At 34.4% G+C, this 22,539-nt stretch overlaps 2 protein-coding genes across 3 annotated transcripts; both read right to left on the bottom strand.

The window, feature by feature from the left end:
- Positions 1-1,253: 1,253 nt before the first annotated feature.
- LOC117329773 lies at positions 1,254-6,628 on the bottom strand. Its single transcript, XM_033887903.1, has 2 exons — positions 6,338-6,628; positions 1,254-5,129 (listed from the first exon to the last, which is right to left on the bottom strand). Exon 2 carries the CDS (start codon positions 4,624-4,626, stop codon positions 3,400-3,402), a length of 1,227 nt encoding a protein of 408 aa, XP_033743794.1. The 5' UTR covers positions 4,627-5,129; positions 6,338-6,628; the 3' UTR covers positions 1,254-3,399.
- A 3,298-nt stretch (positions 6,629-9,926) lies between these two features.
- On the bottom strand, positions 9,927-20,890 carry LOC117329771 (aldo-keto reductase family 1 member C23-like protein). Of its 2 annotated transcripts, none has more exons than XM_033887901.1 (11): positions 20,781-20,890; positions 16,527-16,598; positions 15,308-15,475; positions 14,875-14,991; positions 14,072-14,146; positions 13,367-13,483; positions 12,775-12,896; positions 11,878-11,959; positions 11,268-11,351; positions 10,981-11,063; positions 9,927-10,095 (listed from the first exon to the last, which is right to left on the bottom strand). In XM_033887901.1, exons 2-11 carry the CDS (start codon positions 16,596-16,598, stop codon positions 10,056-10,058), a joined length of 960 nt encoding a protein of 319 aa, XP_033743792.1. In that variant the 5' UTR covers positions 20,781-20,890; the 3' UTR covers positions 9,927-10,055. The 2 variants fall into 2 exon arrangements, with proteins under 2 accessions (XP_033743792.1, XP_033743793.1); XM_033887902.1 differs by lacking the exon at positions 20,781-20,890 and adding an exon at positions 17,049-17,369.
- Positions 20,891-22,539: the final 1,649 nt, after the last annotated feature.

Below are 22,539 nucleotides of genomic sequence, written 5' to 3'. Positions count from 1 at the left end.
AATTTACATCCCCACCTCCACAGTGATTCATGATGGTCACACCCCGATAGCCATGACTAAATAATCAAGACAATTAACAAATGTACGACAAAATGATTAAATCGCTGTTCCTATCCTAGTCATTTAAATGAAACGGTCGTGCCTTCAAACGTAGGCGTAAGACTCGAGCACACGACAGTACTAGTCATATCGATACTTCCAGTACGCCGCGGAATGTGTGAGGCTCCATAAAGGGAAATTAACACTATACTACCTATTGCTGTTTTTCCCCCTTTATTTTTGAAAAAACAAAAATAATCACTTCTATTATTAACACACGCTCATCGGACATATAATTAAATATATATATATATAAATATAGCCTTGCTAGATTAAAAAGAAGCTGTCTTGAAATTACATAACAGACTGAAGAAGCGTATTTTTGTCAATTACTATTTTTTTTTTTACACGAAACTTTTTTAATGCAACAACAATATTATATTCATAGCTACGCAAACGTTATAGTATTATGTTTTACAATTGATGTTACCTTATAATTATTGTATTAATAATAAAACAAAAGATAATTAGAAAGAAAGAACGAAAGAAAGAAAGAAAGAAAGAAAGAAAGAAAGAAAGAAAGAAAGAAAGACAGAAAGAAAGAAGAAAGAAAGACTTTAAAAGAAAGAAAGAGAGAAAGAGATGATAAAGAATGAGAGCCCTCTTGTATGAGGACACATTATTGTCAAAGAGCTGACCCCGGGGCTCCCCAAACCCAGCAGCTTTCTAATAGATGGGGGATTAAAATTGATTTGTTGAAAAAAAAAAAAAAAAAAAGACTCGAGCATTCCTTTTCCTAACTTCCCTTTCAAGCTAGGTCGGTGTCATTCGGTACGAATATTGTACTAACAGAAGAAAGAAAAAAAAACGACCAAAAAAAACATTTTTTATCATTCCACACACCTTGAGTATGAATTTGTATCGTAAACTGATAACCGATTTCTTGTAAGCACACTGACAAATTTAAAATACACACGTCACTCAGCGCTACAACTCGGTTTCCGAAATATTTGTTGAAATGCTTGGTGTCTTGAATGAATAAATCTCAAGATGGACATTTCACACCACTATAAACAATAATAGCCTACCTTTGAAATCCAGGAAAGGACCTATAGTTAAATCTGACGGTATAATTAGTCTAATAATGTCGTCTTTCAATATCTGAGTGGAAGCTTTTAAACAATTGTTCTATTGATAAAACACAAACGCAATGACAAACCAAAATTTTATTTTGCAAAAATTATATCAATTCCAAATATGGTACAAATGATATTAGTAGTGCACCTAAAATAATAATAAACTTTCCTTCATCACGAACTATATTTTGTCGCGTAATGATTCGGTTCACAGAATTAATTTGCTACGTTGGGAGAATTTCAACTAGACAAACTTACATTTGTAGGTAAAAAAGCAATGTTATTAACATATTCCTCTAATTCGAGTAAGATAAACATGATAAACAACCGTCAATTTTTTGGAATATCTATATCATAGATGTATTTTTCTGGTGTAAATAAGTTTTTATGTGAACAGCATAACACATTGAAATACCATATGGTTTATTTTATCTTAGATAATATAAACATTGACACAATATACCTAGGTATCGAATAGGAAAACCATAGCAAGTAAAACAAACGGGATGCTTTTAGATATCTAGGATTCATCCAACCCAACCCCAATATCTAATTGACTTAAGAAGGCGTGTCCCTTCAAGGGGAAGGATGGTCATAGACTAAAACGTCTCCAATTCCCAGGGTCTCAAAATATACATTAACTTTGATCAGTCACTGGAAGATCGTTGCGATTCGATAGTGGACTGTAGTGAATCCTGCCCCGACAACACCCTTCTAGATTAAGCAAACATTAGGTTAATGATGAACTTGGACACTTCAACACACTTGAACTACTTTTTATTTATTTATTTATTTTATTTTATTTCATTTTGTTTTAATTTATTTTATTTTTTTGGGAATTTAAAGTAAACTGCAAATCGTGTTTATTGTTATTTTCCACCTACAGAAAGTCAAATATCAGAATGACTATATAAATCATACTGTTTTTCTCCTTTAACTATTTTATAAGGAAGCTCAGCAGGTATTTATCTACGTTTCATTCACTCTAAATACACATCTATGGAAATAATATTTTTTTTCTTTATTTTTTTCTTAAACCTTATACATGTAAATAATTAATGATTATGTTAATGTTTATCTGGTAGAAAATTTCATGAAATAGAATTAACCTCAGTCATTTTCCAGCCGGTCGTACGTTTCTCTGGGTGTAACACACATTCATCTATATCATTATCTATTGAAGGCTGATATCTATTTTAGCGACAAGTCTCAGTAAATCACCACCATTGCCTGAGCTCTTATCATCAAGTCACTCTTTGTGAACTAGAGGCATATATCACCAAGTTGATCTGTTGATATGACCTTCATGTTGTAAAATAGATAACGAAAACGTTCTGCACCGGAATACAAAAAAATCAAGTCAAGAAGCTTTAAATAATGTCATAACACAGAGCGTCTTCCTTCACTCTGTTCATATCGGTTTTGCCGAATAGTAAGGTAACGTTTAATGAAATCTAAATAAGGTTCAGATGACCTTCCAAGATGGCGACCGTCTCTACACAATATGGGATTCAAATGTAAAAATCGATGATTTTTTTATCGCGTAGCGGACGTAAAATTAATATCTCTCCACACCTAACAAGAATAACAGCAAGAACAATGTGAAATTGAAAAAAATAAATAAGATTAAGGTGGGTTTATTTTTATATTTATTTATTTTTCCATTTATTCCACCTGACGTTCTTTTCCTGAATGATGTTAACACAGTTAGATCGTACGACCTTAAGTTACTTAATTGCAGTTATCCGTATTTTATTCACAATGTAGTGAAGATGGTTTCCCATACAATAATTTAATAAGCTAACATTCATTCTTCATAGTTGTTTCTTTCAAACAAGCCACCCCCGAATGATTTTATACAATTGTAATGTTATTTTACTTTGTAGCTAAGTTGAGGGTGGATGTTGTGTACTTTAATTTTGAGGGGCGATAACACTTATACCTGATTAGTTTGTAAGTTAGTTAGCTTCATTGATTACTTAATTTCTTAGAAAAAGATCCATTAAGTAGAAATAAAAATCAAAATGACAAAAGAGAAATATGTTATATTTGCTCTAAACTATGTCCCCTAATCTAAATCTAATCTAAATCTAAACTAAAAATCAATGGCGTATCTGTAAAATATGAATTCTTTGATATCAAATACAGTTAAATAATAATTCTATTTTGTGATTTGCTCTTTTCTCAATTGAACTACCATGATCGATTTCGCAGCTTAAACAAATTATGCCACCGGGTCACGGAACTGAATATTTCCATCTTCATAGTAATTGTCTATGCAGTCATGACCGTTTACTTTCGGACACTTTGAAAATTGTTTAACCCTCCCAAATCCAACTTCTCTGAAATGCTGTTGATGCATGAAGATATCTGAATACGAAATACGTGTAAATAACACTGGGTTTCTCATTCCGTGTACTAAACGTCCATTAAATGGAATTCTGGTAAAATTTCGATGTTTAGATCTTACTTCGTAGGATTCCATCGTATAACGTGACCAGATATCCGCATGCCAGTGTTTGGACCTTGCACCTAATTGTGCCGGAATAGCAGTTGGAGTACAATTACTTAAATGTTCCACTCCGACCCGTATGCCACTGGAACTCAGTTTTGATGAGGCATTTTTCAATTTTGTGAAGTCATGACACCTAAAGTTGAGATCTGCGTCTTCTTCCCATGGAATCGCATTATACATTTTCACTGTTCCAAGGACAGTTCCACAATTCAACTGACACGATCCTTTCACCTTTTCACACATGTCCATGAAACCATAAATTAAATCTGCCAATTCCTGAATACAGCACGGTGATCTAATAAATCCTTTTATTCTTTCGCATGGATACGCGTAATTGCATCCAAAATGTATTGTTAGTCCAAAAGAAAACTTTAACTTGTAAAGATTCCGTTTTCGTCCAAACTTCTCCCAGTCTTTTGTCAGCTCACTACGGCGTGGAAAATCCATATCAAACAAGGCGTCAGGACAGATAGCAACTTCCGTATTAAGTCTCATGAAGAAGTCCTCGTACAATCCCATTGGTGTCAAAATACTATCAAATTTGATTGTTTTTAATATTTTGGTTTTTATCAGAAATGGTCCGTCCACGTGATCACAAAACACACAGTCGTGCATTGACTCATCATATCCTTCCTCGTATACCAATGTGTAGTTCCGGAACACTCTCTGATGACAACCTAACCTCCAAATATTATCAGAGTTTCTGATAGCCCCGCCTACTGCGTTAACATTTAGACTCTCAATCTCACGCACAAGTCGTTCGATTTGTGCATTTGAATCCAATTCCGTCACATTTCTTAAAACCAATGTATATTCGGTTTTCACTTCTTCCATTAATGTATTCAATGCATCCCCTTCTGTTGTCGTAGATGCCATGTGCTTTACACGTACATTACTCTTTTCCTTAACATTCCCATCGTAGTCACCAACTATCATTGGGATGTTTCTATCGTACGTATCTTTAATAACACTTTGTCTGTAGATGAGCCATGGTCAAGACGAATAATTGTGACTATCTCTTCTAGAGGCTTGGCATGGGAACATTCTCTGATTCTGTAACGATTAATTTTATCATCGTGATACTCGGGACACATACTACTGGGTTCATATACTTTCCGTTTTGTGACGTCTTCAAAGGAGGTTCCAAATCCTTTCAGTATTGCGTCCATGTGTTCACTTGCATATTTTAATGCCCTTTGTGTTTTAGATCCCCGTGCGTGTATCCTCGCGCTTTTGAGATACATTGCTACATCAAATATCTGTCGAGGGATGTTTGACACGTTTATTTGTATTGATGAAATATCCACTTTCTCTGAGTCTGGCGTGTTGCAGATTTCAGACCAGCGATAGTCTGGTGATTTCATGCATTGGAATTGAAAGAAAATTTGGAAAGTCAATATACTTCCCAATCCAAAAATTATCACGATATACCTTCTGACCTGTGAAAAACAAAGAGGAAAAATCAATATTTACGTGTTTTGATTTGCGTTCGTGTGAGGGGTTTTTTTGTTTTTGTTTTTTTTGGGGGTTTTTTTGGCGTGTTTTTCGTATTTACGTTTATTTTCGCGTATATACGCGTTTTTCTTGTTATTACATCTTTTTCTACGTAAAACGCAAATATTCGCGTGAATACGTATTTTGTTTCGTTTTTCCCGATGTAACGAGTAACCAACAATTAAATTTTTATCAATTTGACACAAATAGACTTCCGTAGAATATGACTCAATTCATTAATTCGATATCATTGTGTACAGAGAATATCAAAACTTTTTTTTTAAATGATAATACAAAAGACAAACAATGTTGTAACGTCTTTTAATATAAGTTGTGGGTTAGATAAATGCTTAGGTCAAAATTTGTTATCTTTTAAATTTCTGATAATATGCCTGTTTCTGGATATTTAAATAGTCAATCTAGTCAACATTTCAACTTGAATTTGTCTAATGTATGCTTGATATTATCAGGATCTACATTCAAATGTAGAATCCATGAATCATTTATATAATGACCCTGGGTGTTGATAGGACATTAAAAACAAACAAATTATATATATATATACGTGAAGAATTTACACTGATATACAACGAAACTTCTATATTCAAAACATACTATTATGAGATTATGTTGATTTAAACTGTCTTAAACTGATGAAAAATTGAGGATAAAAATGCAAGGAAAGCATTTTTATAATTTAGCACATATTGTATCAATTAAAAAAATTCGGATTTTTCAAAATTGGAATTAAAATAAAAATCGAATAAACGACACCAAAAGTGTTCAACACTTTAAAATGTCTGAATACTATTTTCTCATGATCATCATAATTTGTATGGGGATTAACACCCTATAATGGGGAATTCATATCAATTTGGGTCACTTTATTGTCCCTTGAATTAAAAAACCTACCATCCCAAAAATTCTACTGGGGATGTCCATTGATTCATAACTTTAAGTAAAATCATATGTAAACAAATCCTTATCAGCAATCAAATCAATCCAAAGGATCTATTGCTGAAAAAAAAACAGATAAACAAAAAACACGTATGTCTGATCGATTATACTAAATCAAACACTGTTTTAGGATTGATATAACAGAATGCACTACTTAAAGACGCAAGTAAACAATATACAAGCAAAATATACCTACTTTTGAAACCATTTCTGATGTGATAAATCTGTAAAAATAAGAATTCCTGTTCATTCGTGTAATTCCTGTTCATTTGTGTAACCACCTCAATAAGATTTCCTGCTTGATAATTTCAGTCGATATCGTAACGTGCAGCGGGTGAATAACACTCAGGATTTCCCGGTCCTCGAAAAATGGAACACACAATTCCAAAGTTCTTGAAATAGGACTCCTATTTGATTCAAACAGCTAACATTTTATGACGTGAAAAAAAGACATTATTATTAGGTAATCCTAAAGTCTGTTTCGGAAAAATACTACCGTCCTCTATCTACATTTTACCGGCATAAGCTCATGCCCACTGGTCATTTATCACTATCGTATCGTTTTGTCTGATATGAGGCATAGGGTCTTTGGACAAATCAAGTGTTTACAAAACGATAAGATTGTTGTGTGGCTCTCGGTTCTCTCCATATCCTACATGCCTGCGTCGTCATGATGATTGGCGTGGCACACTATTTGCATGTTCTTGATTTCTTATAGCAGTAAGCAATTTACACAGTCACGGAAACAAAACAAAAAAACAAACAAACAAACAAACAAAACAAAAAAAAAACAAAAAAGAAAAAAAAAATACAGATTTCTAGTTTCATCACAAGCAAATATTGTTACTAATGTCAAAATAATGAATATGGAAATGGTTATTTTGATATGTTATCGAGAGCTGATTATAAAGCAACTCGCACAGGCAAGGGAAACTATTATACCGGTTGTATTTACTGCGTGTAAGAACCCTATGCATGTTAAGGGTGGTTGTTGTACCGATTTTATTTGTGGAAGTGTAGAAAAATCGAGGAATACGACCCGCTATATATCACTGCATTATATCCTTATTTCAGTATCGGCCATCTTGATTTGAAATAAAAGTAGAAACTAAAATATAATGATGCCCAGGTCGTTGCAATGGTGAATTTTCCATTTCTAGATAGTAACATATCTGCTTCCACCATTTAAGGTTATTTGTCTATGCTTATACGATAATCGAGGACGTTTTTCCATTTTCCTGATTTCTGTGACAGATGGTGACAACTTGTAGGGGGGAAAGCTTAACGCAGATGCAGGTTCATGGGAAAGGTGTATGGGCGATATTATTATATCACATTAGCGATATTATATTTCTTTGTTGATCTGGGGTCAGATATGTTCGATGCTCCTTGACATGATGTGTCATTGTTCTCACTTTGGGGATAAATTTATTTGAATAGAATGTGTCGTCGATAAAGTTGAAGACTGTTGTTAGTTGTCGTAATAGATCAGGCAAACATAAGTTGGCATGGTGGATAGTGGGATTTTCTGTATGAGGATGTAGAGATCAGAATTTTCCTATCTTCTGCACATGTTTTTACTGTGTATCTATAAATGATAAAGCTGACTAGATATTTAGCAAGCTACCTCGTGTAGTGATATAGAATTAGCCATATACAGATCACTTGCATCCGTAAACCAACAAATCCTTATAACGCGATATTTTTCAACAACGTAGTTATCTTATCATCATCGGTGTGTCTTTATAAAGGCGTTGGTTTGTCATGGACGGTCATGACGCACAGACATCCAGATTTTTCATCAAGACCTTGTAAATACCTGCCATCCACTGATAAGCTTGTGTCTCTTCATTGTTTACTCAACATAACATGATCTAATTTGAAAAGGAGCATTTATCACATAACTGATGTGTTCTATCATGTCACAAGGATATGTCACTGACACAGGGACCGGTAGCGGATGGCCTATCTTAACATATATCGTGGTATATAATGTCAAATAACACTATTGTGACGTCATAAAGTTCTTGATATCACAATAAATATATGACGTCGCACGATTGCCTATGTCGAGAAAATCAAAACGTCGAAATTCGTTTTATTGGAAACATATTTGATAGTGTTTACTTAGATTATCATAAACACGATTTATGTGATGATGTTCACACTTAAACGCATGGCTACATAAATATGGAATTTATTTAACCCGTTTTTTAATCATTAAACTGCTTTTTTGGAAAATTAGGATATAGTAATTCTCAAAAGATTGTAGACATATTGAATAACGTGCGTTAGAAAGTGAAATAAAATCACGACCGAAAACAGTTTAGCTATTAGCCTGGTATTCCAAAATCAGTGGGTCATCAAAGAATACCGTCATAATAATGAAACCAGTATTAAAACTGAAAAATAACAGAGGAGAGTGACATATTAGCGAAAACGTATCTTTTAAGATATGAGATTCAGTTTTAGAAAAAGTCAAACATATCTGAAGTTTAAGTCAATTTTGATAAGATGGTTGACGTTTACTCAAAAGCTATCTTCGAACCTTGTCCAGAAATGTTTGATAACATGTAATTACCAACATTTATTTAGAAACTTTAAGAATCATGCAGTGTTTTGTAGTTCCTTTGCAATGTAGTAAATTGCAGCTGATTTGAAAACAAATAATTTCCAATCTGTTCTTTATAAAACTTAAATACCACTGTTTCATATGAGATCAGAGAAAAAAGAAGCAAGATGTGTTTCGAGGGAATTGAAATGGACTGATACGGCAAAATCTGTTTTAAACGAATTAGATGAAATATGACATCTTGTCAAATAAACAAAAACAAAAAACCCAAATATGCTATATTCATCTATAATGTAATACATATATTGCCTGTTTTGAATACATACAATTTATAACAAGCCTGAATTCAAATATTACTTTTTGTTATACACCAGGCACAATATCTGCACTTATGATATGTATTTGCATTTAAACTTATGCTAATTACACATGCAGACACGTGAACGCTCCGTCACAGTGTAACCTTATTTGTAACATCGTTAGCAATTTAAACACGCGTATAAATCGTATAATACAGTTGGTCACAAGTGATTTGAGGTCTTTGTTTCTCACCACTTCACCCCTGCCCTTTTCTTCCTAGCTTCCTAACGTTGCAATTTTTATTGGTTAAATTGTTTAAAGTGATATATATTCTTCTCTTCAGACTGAGACAAACCAGTCCTTATAATTTTCCGGTTTACAAGATTGAAAGGTAAGGGTTGTTTGTCCGTTGGCAGCTAATGTTAGATAATCGGGTGTGGCGTTGCCGTTGCAATCATTTCTGTATGATAACACTATAATATTATCCGTTTATATGACCTCACCTACTGTGAAGGAATGCAGGCTAGAACATCAGGTCAGGGAGTTGCTATCAAATGGATACTTAAGTTAAAACATTTCCCCGATATTCAACCTGCTTTATCTTACTGTATCTGCTTTATATTCATAAATATTTTGCATGAAAATATAAATGCATATGTCGAGATGTAGGACTGGACTAAGTACTACAAAATGTCCAGATTTTGTAATTTTTCAGGAGGAATTCATGCTCCTATAATGGACAATCGTTACCTCAAACTCGATATCAGGGATCACTTCATATCAAAGATTATTTTACATCTTACTGAACAAGAGCATTTCGCCATTAAACAAGAATAACACAAAAACATAAAACCATTAATATCACAAGGTTATTTAGTTTTTACTATCATTACACAAAACAAAATATTCAAAATTCGAATGAAAAACATTAATTTCCGCCAATGAATTGTGTGGGGGACACAAACACAATCAATTACATATTCAACCTAATGAACATTGAAATCCTTTAAGAATTATCACTTTTGAAAAGACTCATCTGATTTCACAATTGTTCAAAAGGATGGTCAGGGTGTCCGTCGTAGCTGCAAATAATAAGAATACATAATTATGTAGAAGAATAAGAATATTTTGTTCTTTATATTTATAATGAACCGGTAACGCCACTCCCCTTTTTATTTTATTGTTGTCCTAGCCGTGGGATTCACAAACGAATATATTCACTAGATATACATATATTCCCCTTGTGAACCCTGTCGACATGAGGATGAATATATATTCGAACAGTGCATCTGACCTTTGTGTATAGGGACCACAGAACCAAATCAAAAATAGAATGTGGGTTTTCCCCGTTTGGGCAGAAGATTTAAAAGGAAGGTGAATACATCGGGGCCTACTGATTGGATATTAAGGTGAGAGAAGTTCCAAAGTTTTAATATGTGGGTCGGGCAATACATATAGATGTAAAATATATAGAAAAACAGTTATTTTTTTGCTAGCCTGTTTTTGTCAGGGGGAGGTAAGTAAGTGCGTATTTTGTTGTTAATTTAGATGAATTTTTGGTGCTGATTTCAATACAAGATGGCGGCCCCCATATTAAAAAAGTTCAAATTGGTAGATTTTTTTATAATTCCATTTAGAGGTTTCCGAGATGACATACTTTAAAATTATTGCTACTAGACCAGTGTTGAAAACTCCATTTAAGCAGTACAGTGATAAACGTTAACATTACCGTCTATGGGAAATCATTTGGTTCCGTGGTCCCTATAAGTATAGGTATGTTAGGTTTGCTCTTAAATCCTCTAATTCGATGATGGATATCTTTTCTTTTTAATATTATTTTATTTTATTAATTTTAAAAATCATTTACACAAGACATACAATACATAAAAACCCACCAAAGACAAGCAATACATCATAAATATTTAGACATGCAATATACATTGTACTTGAATGGATGGATATCTTACTATGACAGACAGAAGCGACGAATTCCATTGTCTAGTCCATCTATCTTTTTCATATCTTCCTCGTCCAGAGAGAATGAGAAAATCTGGAAAAAAAATAACTTAATGTTACATAAAGAACATATTACATCAATCTGTACTTGTAATTGCTGTATAATCCATAAATAGACATAAGACAAAATGTCGAGAGAATAACAAGAAATTGCACACGCCAGAAAACAATTAGTTAAGGTCAATGGTCCACACCCATCATTTACTTCTAAATCCCTGAATGTTTGAATGTCTGTTACCTCAATATTTTCTTTCAACCTCTTCGGATTTTCAGACTTTGGGGTCACAACTATACCTCTTTGGACAAGGTTCCGTAGAAGAACCTAAAACGAAAATCAAAATTATGAAAACAAAGTTTTAAGATGAAACATATGTACTATAAATGAAAAGCTTATATGGCTAATTGGTTTTGTTTTTCAAATATTCTACTCAAAAATATGTTGAAATTAATGTATAATAAATAAATAAAATATATACCTCTAATAGTATATATTTTAGTGATATGCAAGCAAACAAGCTGTCTACGAATGCGATATCCTAAAACTGTCATCATATATGCCGGCAACTGAATTACATTTATATTTCAAATTTAATTTACTTTCAGTTCAACAACTCAAGTTCTATTGAAAGTTAATTTGTTCATGAACATTAAAAATGGTTGATTATTGATTTATGTTGGCACAGTGTGTATTTTTGTCGTTACCGATTACGTCGCGCGACAAACGGCACCCCGGAAATCATTCGGGAGTTTCCGTCACGTCACGTGATGACACGATTATGAACACCCGTTTCATTGAATGCAGCTGCAACATGGTGCTTTTCTTTGATCCCTGTGTGTTTAATACTCACTTGTCCTGCAGTACGATTGTACTTCTCGGCGATGCTGACGATAACAGGATGATCCACCAAATTATCAGAGGCTTTCACGCGGCTAAAAAGACATAAAACACACTTTTACTTTTTAATCAATATATGATGAAACTAAAACTCCATCACCACATTTCCATCAGCGTCATAACCTTTAGTATGGCCACATTTACATCTCACAACCTGCATAACACTATTTAAAGATAACACCGTTTATGGCCTAATTGTCCCCATATCAAGACAAACCTGAGACGAAAGAGATGAAAAACATCAATCGTAACCTTGCCTTTAACGTGATTTATTTCTTTTTTGTACAGGTCTAGGAGTGTTCCGGAAAGCGGGTACAGTATGAATTACGTTTCTATGGGGAAGTTTTATTGTTGACATCGTGATATCATAGGACATATGTTATATCCGTTTGTGATATCAAGTTAGATGTATTAGATGTTTGTTGACATGCCTGGTAGTTCGATTGTCACAACCCTGGTTCTCACTTTGAAGACTTTGCATAACATTCGTCGATGTCGCAGAGGACACTTACCCTACCGGGACGCCTGGTCTGACCGCCCTTTTGTATCATAGAGGACATGTCAGTGTGAGAAGCATACATATTATGCGTATTGTACCGTATATGACCGTATAATTTAGGAAATATTTCATTTGTGTATTAGTTTATACTCGATTCCGGATAGTCAGGAATCCGACTCTGTAATTAAGTGTAAGAATAGTATCGTTGTAAATATATTTACATTCCCCACGAGCCAACACATCACACGATACAGTATAAATAAGTACATGATAAATATAGATATTATCTACGTCTATATAACCCATCGAGATAAACAATAGAATATTGTGTAACATGTTGATGATAGTTACTTGAGTGCATCCGGTCCTTTGAAATACGGTGAACCTAAAGGACTATATGCTTCAAGTTGAATATTCTTAGATTTACAAAAGTCATGGAGTTTCTTCTGCGGAAATCTAGCGTGAACTTCAACCTGAAAATCAATCGAATGTGTATTTGAGTGTACAATACAACATTTGGGACCTACAGCGACATTGTCCTTTTCTAAGATATATAAAATTACGTATAGTATATATGGTCAAACATTTCAATTGAACTTAACCAATAAACGTCATAGGTGATCCTTTTTAATTAAAGGTATAACTTAATTAAAAGAAAATAATTATTAGAACAGAAACGTGAAGAGCATCTTTCAATATGAATTTTGTAATATATATGCACTATAAGTGTATTGATAGGGATAAATCTTCATCATACAGCTGTTTCATCATTTAAGGACTCGTCAGTGATGCTAAAGACGAAAAGAGTGGAATTAGAATTGGCCAAAATATGTATAATAAATTTTATAACGATTTAGAGGAATGGTTTCACTTCTCAATGAAAACGAAAAGAAATACATAACGAAAAAATGACTTTGTTGTCTTGTCTTATCAATATTACTACCTGATTGACGGCTGGTCGAATACGTGCTGTCTCACAAATGTATTCCAACTGTTTGGAATTGAAGTTCGACACGCCAATTGATCTAGCCTTTCCTTTATATACAGTTTCTTCCATTCCCTTAATTCAAAAATATCAAAATTAAGTTCATACCTTAATTTTGCGATCAACCTCAAAATGCTCCGATATAATTCATTTTTTTCTCTTTTTTTTCTTTTTTCATTTTGTTTTGTTTTGTTTTGATGTTTTTTTGTTTTGTTTTGTTTTGTTTTTTGTTTTTTTCCTTTTTTGTTTTTGCTTTCTTTTTTTGTTTTTTGTTTTTTTTTTCCTTTTTTGTTTGTTTGTTTGTTTTTTTTTGTAACGATTCATGTACATATATCTTAATTAAAAATACTTTGTTGTGGTGAACAATAGTCAGACCAATCGTCAAGTTTGTATGCCAATTATAACCAAGTTGATAACACTTGAAGTACAGAGCATGTTATAGCTCATTTCCAATGACTATGAGTGGCAATGATTTGCTCTGTACATCTTGACAATGAAATAACAAACATGCATACAAACAACGCAATTCCCTTATATGATTTTGTCGTAAAAAGCATCACATGTTGTTTCGGTCTGTCTTTTAACTATTTGTAATCATTGACACTGCTATGTTTGAATTACATGTACAATGTGGAGAAAAGTCAACGGATCTAGAAATGGTACCTTCCAAGTTTCTCTCAGATCAATCGGCATATACTCCGTGGTCAGCGGGGCTTTTTCAGGAAAATAATCCAGAGTCTGTCAAACGAAGAAAAAATACCAGTAATACTTCAGACTTTTACAAGTTTTCTTTATTCTTCAAATATCATACAGGAGGAAAAACACGTGACAAAGGCGAGAAAATAGGGTAATTTTTATATGTGAACATATCCATCGTTGACGGGGCCTCGAACTATCGATACGGCACCAAAACGCTATTTACACTTGAATTGCATTTCCACTAGATGAAGCTGATCAGGCCCAATGCTATCAATTTTACGTACTGTGATTAGGCTTGCGCATCGACATCGGATGGCCTCGTTACCCACTTTTTCATAGAATAAATACGCGGTGGTAAAATTATGATTTTATACAATACGATCAAAGAAAAAATACATTAATGATGAATTGATAATTCAAAAAAAATAAACAGCAATGTCTAAATATTCTAACGAATATCTTTAACATATTGATTGCATTGTTTTCTTTCCGAACTATTTTGTTTACTGTATGTATTCAATTTTCCCGATTTATTTGAAATTGGCTGCTCTGTTAAGCTGACCGCTGTTCCTACGATGTGCATCAGAGTACTTCTTTTATTTTTTTAATATCATAGTGATAAAGTGTTAAATAAAGATTAAGCAATACGCATTTACCACAGTAAACTTCCATATTAAGTAAATGTAGCTAGTCAACATATGTTTCCATTAATTTGTGCAAATTGTATTCAAAGTGAACTGAACCTCTGATATTCTCCAATGCCTTACCTTCATCGCACATGGGCCGTGTATAAGGAAGAGATCGACATACTCCAGGTTCAACCTCCTCAAGCTTTCGTCTATTGCTGGTACTACAGTATCTTCTTCCATGAACATAGCATCCAGCTGCAACAAGGAACAATTTTTAGACGTTGTAAGAAATTTTGGAGGATTTAATTTACAGTGCTTTCACTAAAATTTTGTTAACGAAATTTTGGCGGATGTAATTCATAGTGCTTTTCACTTTTGTTGAATAAATTTCGGCGGATGTAAAAGTAGCCGTTCTCACTGATTTGGAACAGTGCAGATTAAATATTCATAAGAGGATTTTGAATATAATTGAAATCATAATATCTGTCAGTATTAATAATCTGGAATAATTATAATTTAAAAATCTAAACTTAATATTATGGTGATCCAAGATATTAATGACAACCCATACTTTAGTGGTTATGAAGACATCCTCTCGCTTCACACCAGTGCTTTCTAAATACTCTTTAAGCGATTTTCCTATGGCGACCTCGTTTCCATAGTGAAATGCAGTATCAATGTGGCGATAACTCATTTCTAGTGCCAGCTTTATACATGCTTCCGTTTTTTCTTCTGGAATCTGTAGATTAATAAATAATTTTTATCACATTTGTTATGAATGTAAAATGCAGCAAACAATATCTTTAAGCGTTATAACTGATATGGAGATGCAGTATAATCGCTGAGAATTTTGTCTTTTTCTGATTGGTCGATACATATATACTGATAAATGCAATGTTCACCGCCGCGCAATAATAGGATCAACCAATCAAATGACTTGTTACATCTTGAATTGATCAGAATCGTTAGAGAAAAATATTTACATCATCCAATCGGTAATCGTTTGATTTAAACAAGTTTACTTAACAATTGCAAACAATTTCGGTATATTTCACAGAAACATTCACGATAGTTAATCATTTCTTAACTTTACAACACTACATTCATATGGTCATACTTTAAAAAAGATCTTCTGATGCGTTCAAATAGAAGGCATACATACAGTGCACATTAAATGTTCAGCTAGTGGTAGTGCATTTAGAAACTGTTTTTCAACATGTGCATACGTAATCATTACAGAGTATGAGAAACCACACAATGACACCGGAAAACCTAAAGCACTTCAACAAGTGAATTTAAATGAACGCTACCTGTAACTGCACATGTCGTGTCTTTATGATACATGAATCTGGGAAGTCTTGCATAATATAATTAGAAATATAAAACAAAAAATATGCGCGACTCCCCCTGAAACATTGTCACATGACAAATATGCAATATATATATGAATGTTTATATACCATGTGATTGTATTCTTTGTGTCTTGATAAAGGGGCGGATGGCCTCGAAAGAGTGACATTGTTCATTGTCCACACAGTTGGAATTACAGTCAAACCTGTCATATGTGACCTTCCAAGGGAGTCAAGAAATGGTCGCTAAGGCAGGTTTGACTGTACTTCTTTACCTCACCTTAACATTTCAAGAAATTCATATCCTGCTGGCATACGTTTGCAAGGACCTACTGTTATCCGGATAATTACCGTTTATCTGACTTTTTTGACCCATATAAAATCCATGTCTATATATAGTTGCACGTGCTATTGTCCTATTGCCATAACAATCATACGTACCCGCGATGTTCCTAGGGCTACAAGGGGAATTCGATGTCCATTGTTCAGAGAGGCATAGGTTTCCATTTCCATCTGTAATAATGATGGACAAAATTAATACATTTTCTCCTCAAGCCGACTTTGTCACTGAATAAAGAACACTTGTTAATTCGAAATAAAGAACACCACTAAAACTACGGTCTCGGCTAATCAAAAGGCATCTCTGAAGCGGTCTCTATTAGTCAAAAACACCTCTAACACGATCTCAGTTAATCAAAAGACATCTCTGAAGCGGTCTCTATTAGTCAAAAACACCTCTGAAATGGTTTCTGTTAGTAAAAATCACCTCTGACTCCAAACATATATGTATGTGTCTATATGACCTCTCTAGGTGTATTGTCTATATGGAGGCCTTGTTTACGATCTCTGAAGAAGAGTTGCAAAAGTATTTGATATGAATACATGTAAAGGCATATATATAAATTGGTGTTAAATTAACGTTACAATGTTTGAAACTCATTTTTGCTTCAAAGAATCACTGACTTAGATGGATGAAACAGCTGTATGATGTCAGTTGTATGATGTCTCTAGCATCACTGAACAGTCGTAGACGGGCAAAACAACTGTTTGGTGTCCCTAGCATCGCTGAACAGTCTTAGAAGAGCAAAACAGCTGTATGAAATATCTAGCATAACTGACGAGTCATAAGAGGACGAAACAGCCGTACGATGTCCTTAGCACCATTGAACAGTCTAAAAAGGGCAAAACAGCTGCATGATGTCCCTATCATCACTGACGAGTCCTAGAAAGACGAAACAGCTGTATGATGTCCCTAGCATCACTGACGGCTCCTAAAGGACGACACAGCTGTGTGATGTCACTAATAATTTATCACTGACGAGTCCTAGAAGGACGAAACAGCTGTATGATGCCCCTTATATCACTGACGAGTCCTAGAAGAATGAAACAGCTGTATGATGTCTTTAGCGTTACTGGCGAGTTTTATAAGGATGAAACAGCTGTATGATGTCCCTAACATCCCTAACGAGTCCTAAACGTACAAAACAGCTGTATGATGCCCCTAGCGTCACTGACAAGTCCTAGAAGGACGAAATAACTGGGTGATGTTCCTATCGTCACTGACGAGTTTTAGAAGGACGCTGCAGCTGTATGATGTCCTAGCATTACTGATGAGTTCTAGATGGACGTTACAGCTGTCTGATGTCCCTAGCATCACTGACGAGTTCTAAACTAATTGTCATATAATGTATATATTCACATATTGATATTTAAAGGTACTAATTAAAAATCAAATGAGGCGACAACTTAAGATACTTTTTATCACATACAGAAAAGTTCATTTTTACAGGGTTTATCGTCAAAATATGGAGTGCTTCATCAAACGGAGACGACTGTTTTGTTGCTATTTACGATTTATGACGTCACGCCATTGTCTATATTATGACGTCACAGTGGATTTCTGACTGGTACAGCAAATGAAAAACGCTCCAGGGTATACCATTAAACTAATGAAATTAACTTGATAGCAGGACTATGTCATAAAATGTGAATATCACATTCACATTTATGAAAAATTGTAACAATTGTACCTGTTGACCCCACTACATGATCGTAACAGGCGACCAAAGTTGTGATCCTATCTTTTCTCTTCTTTCTTGCAACTTTATTCTTCCTAATTGCTCACCTGGCGCTGTCTCACTTTAGCCTTTAGTTGAGCGTTCATCCTTTTGAGGAAAGCTTAGGGCTCTGTCCCCTTTTCGACACATGCCAGAGTCTATAAAATGGTAGTTGCTACTTACTACTCCTGCTTACCGCTCAGTATTTTCGGGAGCGGGGCGAATGGTTTCTCCGTTGTCGGTATAGTATGTCCTGCTGGGTGTATTCGGCAGTACACTTCAGTGAAGTAGCACTATAAAGTCGGGATCAGTTTCGCGTTAGCAAAAGGAGACAAACACGAGCTTACGTCAGCCGTTCAAAACACACTAGCACTCGCCACATGCATGCTTCTCGCATATATGGGAGTCCGTCCTTCTATGACCATTGTTGTTGTAAGGTCACAAAGTCGCAACAATGAAAACAATACTAAATAGCGTAACAATAGATAATAGTGGTAAGAATTTAAGGTATCAGAACTATATGTACTCGATAATTAACGAAGATGGTCGAGAGAGGACGATGAAAATATGTTAAGAGTGACCTCAGTTTGAAATGCAAATTCATACAAGAGAGCACAGTCAATGGGTTCAATTTAAGGGTCGTCTGTATAGGAGAATGATGTTGAATTTTAAAAGCGAATAAATGCTTACAAATTTGCACAAAGTCAGTCATGTGTAATATACCAAAACGTTGGACTAGACACGTAGTTTCTCAAAATAATTAATAATTTGCTGTAAATGTCGACAGTTTTTTTCTGTGGAGTTACTTTGTGGTAAAATGCAGTATGGACAAACTTGAAAATAAGCATGCTATTATGCTCACATGTGTGGATAGCACAAAATAAGAGCATTTGATGGACCGGATATGACTTTAGGTTCATATTGTATATATACTTATTTTGTTTTGATCTTGAAATGCAAATGGCGGCTAAGAATAAAGTTTCACTAATATGGCATAAAAGGGGATTTTCAATCATTAAAAATCTTAAACATCTTATCAAAGTAAGAAGGATAATTTCAAGACAATTAGTTAAACTGTGGTTTGGTTTGTTTGTTTTTTGTTTAACGTCCTATTAACAGCCATGGTCATTTAAGGACGTGCCAGGTTTTGTAGGTGGGGGAAAGCTGGAGTACACGGAGAAAAACCACCGGCCTACGGTCAGTACCTGGTAACTGCCCCACGTAGGTTTCGAACTTGCAACCCAGAGGTGGAGGGCTAGTGATAAAGTGTCGGGACACCTTAACCACTCGGCCACCGCGGCCCCCTGTGGAGTTTGGGGCTTTTTTCAAAAATATTTGCATATATTACCTCAAAATCAGCGGTTGAACAATTGTTCATAAAACCAGTCTTCTTTTCATATTCATAGTTCTTAATAGTGTCTAATAAAAGCAAATTTGTGTGATATGATTCACAACCGCCATTTGCATTTCAGGGTTAAAATATAATCAGTGTTTATACATATATCAAGTCAAATCCTGTCAAACCAATGCTCCTATTGTGTGTTATAGGCACTTTGGGGTATAACGGCATAGTTATTTTGTGCAATATATGGGATACAAATAAGCTAATTATGTCCACCTGAAACATAAATTTTCGCTTGCTTCGAAATTCACAAATAGCTTAACTTTGGTTTGGTTTATTTTGTTTAACGTCCTATCAACAGCCATGGTCATTTAAGGACGTGCCAGGTTTGGAGGAGTAGCAGGAAAGCCAGAGTACCCGGAGAAAAACCACCGGCCTACGGTCAGTACCCGGCAACTGCCCCACGTAGGTTTCGAACTCGCCACCCAGAGGTGGACGGATAGTGATAAACAAATAACGTGTCAACAAGTCCCATTGTTAGTCAAGATACAACAGATCATGCTACTTCTGTTAAATTGACCAGAATAGTACTTTATAGGTGCATGATATCGTAAGATATATAAAAGCAAAAATGACGGGAATTGAACTGTCGCTAATATTCGACACACTAAATATTGTTTATGACTTGGATAATATTACGATTTAGGTCTATAATAAATACGTATTAATATTGGGGTACTTCGTAAAAGATCTAGAAAAAAACTGTTGAGAATAGCTTGCGTGTTTTCAATTTTTCCGATATTCTTCACTAGCGAAAAACATCACATTTTTTTTTATAATTTTACCAATCAAAATACTGCTTAAAACGACATTGAAGAAAATTAAAAACTGACCTGGAATATTTTGCTATATATAAATGTAATAAACAGAATATCTAACAGTATCTTCAGTAATACCAAATATATTTTCACTTGTGCTGCGCGAATACTGTAAACGTACATATTTTAGCGGTAATTTTATTTTAGCGCTTTGCGCGCTGGAAGCCTTGCGCTAAATTATGATTGCGCTAATTACTTTTTGTACGTTTTATTTCTATAGAAAGTTCTGTGGATGCGCTAATTCATCATTGCGCTAACTGGCTAAAATCTGCAAATGAGCTAAAATTTGATTGCGCTAAAATAAGTACGTTTACAGTATATTTGGTTTTACTGAAGACACTGTTAGATACACCCTATGTGCTTTTGAGTTCATCTACGATGTCGAAATTCAAACTTTTAGTCTTGGGGCTTTACTCACCTGCTGTTGTGCCCTCTGGCTTCCCCTTCCACACACTGGAGTAACAAGTTATTTTCTGAACCTACACAACAAATTAGGTTAAGGATGGCACGTACGAATTCGTGGCATGCTCCAATGATTATAGCTATTTACCACTTTACACAAAACTAGTAGCATCCATTTATGCATAAGCACGGACTTGTATATTAGGTATATGTCCATGGCATAATTACTTAAGGTTTAATTCGGAAGTGTCTCTAATACAGAAATATGGAAGGTCAAAGGGGTCAAAATTCTAACAATGCAATTCTGTTGATTCAACTGAGAAAAACTGTTACATTGCAAATATACTAAAAATGGCAACTGTAACTATGCACTCTAACTTCCAGATACAATTATGCTATTGCAAGTACGAAAATATGTATTGATGATTTAAAATGCGAAAGTCGGCACCCGTGACTCGAGATTTGTATACTCGCGAGATCGACAAAGAAAATATGTTTTAAATGATAGGTTGGTGCTAGTATCGCCGAGAACCAGGTGACCATTTACAGGATCGGACAGAAACGAAATAGTGAAGGACAGTTTTAGTGGTGAATATTATAATTTATGTTTATTGTAAATAGACATGATTTATTTAAAACAATGGGACATTTTACATAACGTTAACACAGGTCGACAACCTTAGGAGTGCATTGGCGTACTCCAGTGCGAATATTTCAAGATTTTGCTGAAATGGTACATGGTTTTGAAGGATGCCTAAAACAACAGCAACAATTTCGAATATATTGGTTGCCATGGTAATGAAAATCAGGCCTGATTGATCAAAATTTAGATGAAATGTATGATTTTGCCGACAATTCTTACCTAGGGTTTTGAGGAATGCTGGTCAAGATGGCAAGAGTTTCAAAAAAATTAGTTGCCATGGTAATGAAGTGGAAGCCTTTTATTGGCAAAAATGTAGATTGTCAGATTTTGATGAAATTTGATATGTAGGTGATTTATGGTATAACAAATACAACTTTGAGTTATAATTTTGAAAAATAGCTGCGATTTTGCTATATTCTGACTGGTGGAAATTTAGATGAAATATGGGTGTTTAAAGGCATCATGACTTAAAGAACGATATTGTGGTTTCTTAAGCTTCACTATCCACTGCAAAGGTAGTTTGGGGGATTTCTGTAATTGGTCGCCTTACAAATAACGCTCGTTTAAGAAAAAAAATATAACTTTTTTTATGAAACCTGAATTTTTGTATAATTTTTTTCCTGGATGAGCAAGAGTAATCACATTGACACTATAGAAGTGCTGATAGCCCGAGTTTCCTCTTGCCCTTAAATGGCTGATAATATCATTTCCCGAGTAAGTAATAGAAGAGAACTTGTTTGTCAACATATAAATCTATACTCAAGTTCTTACTTTATTTACATTTCTTTACACATATATTCTCCAAATACTCCAGGATATAAAGTATTTTATCACCATTTGCCTTCCGTATGATTTGAATGAGGTATCCCAACACCAATACTTCACTGACCTACACTATTTACATTATATGCTTATTCTGTTACATATCCCAGGGCCTGTTTCAAATGTCACAATTACAACAATAGGTGTCACCTCCTGACCACGAACAAGATTTACAAGGGTTGAATTTTTGTCTGTGAACCAGAACACCTGGTATATTTCTTCTTTTTGCATCCGGTCTCCGTGTGTTTAATGACTTTTGGTTAGAAAGACAGTTCCGATTACACATCTTTCGTTAAACTCATTAAATTAT

Source organism: Pecten maximus, chromosome 6 (genome assembly GCF_902652985.1).
Source record: "Pecten maximus chromosome 6, xPecMax1.1, whole genome shotgun sequence".
Lineage (NCBI taxonomy): Eukaryota > Metazoa > Mollusca > Bivalvia > Pectinida > Pectinidae > Pecten > Pecten maximus.
The sequence above is the reverse complement of the archived record's forward strand: the minus strand, read 5'-3'. Positions and strand labels throughout refer to the sequence as shown.

Excerpts from the sequence above, each read along its gene's own strand:
- LOC117329773 (XM_033887903.1), bottom strand. The coding sequence starts at position 4,626 with ATGATAGTTGGTGACTACGATGGGAATGTTAAGGAAAAGAGTAATGTA.
- LOC117329771 (XM_033887901.1), bottom strand. The coding sequence starts at position 16,598 with ATGGAAATGGAAACCTATGCCTCTCTGAACAATGGACATCGAATTCCC. Across the intron at positions 14,992-15,307 it reads ATGTCTTCATAACCACTAAA|CTGGATGCTATGTTCATGGA; the intron begins GTATGGGTTGTC and ends TCCTTGTTGCAG. Across the intron at positions 11,352-11,877 it reads ACAATCGTACTGCAGGACAA|GTTCTTCTACGGAACCTTGT; the intron begins GTGAGTATTAAA and ends TTTTCGTTTTAG.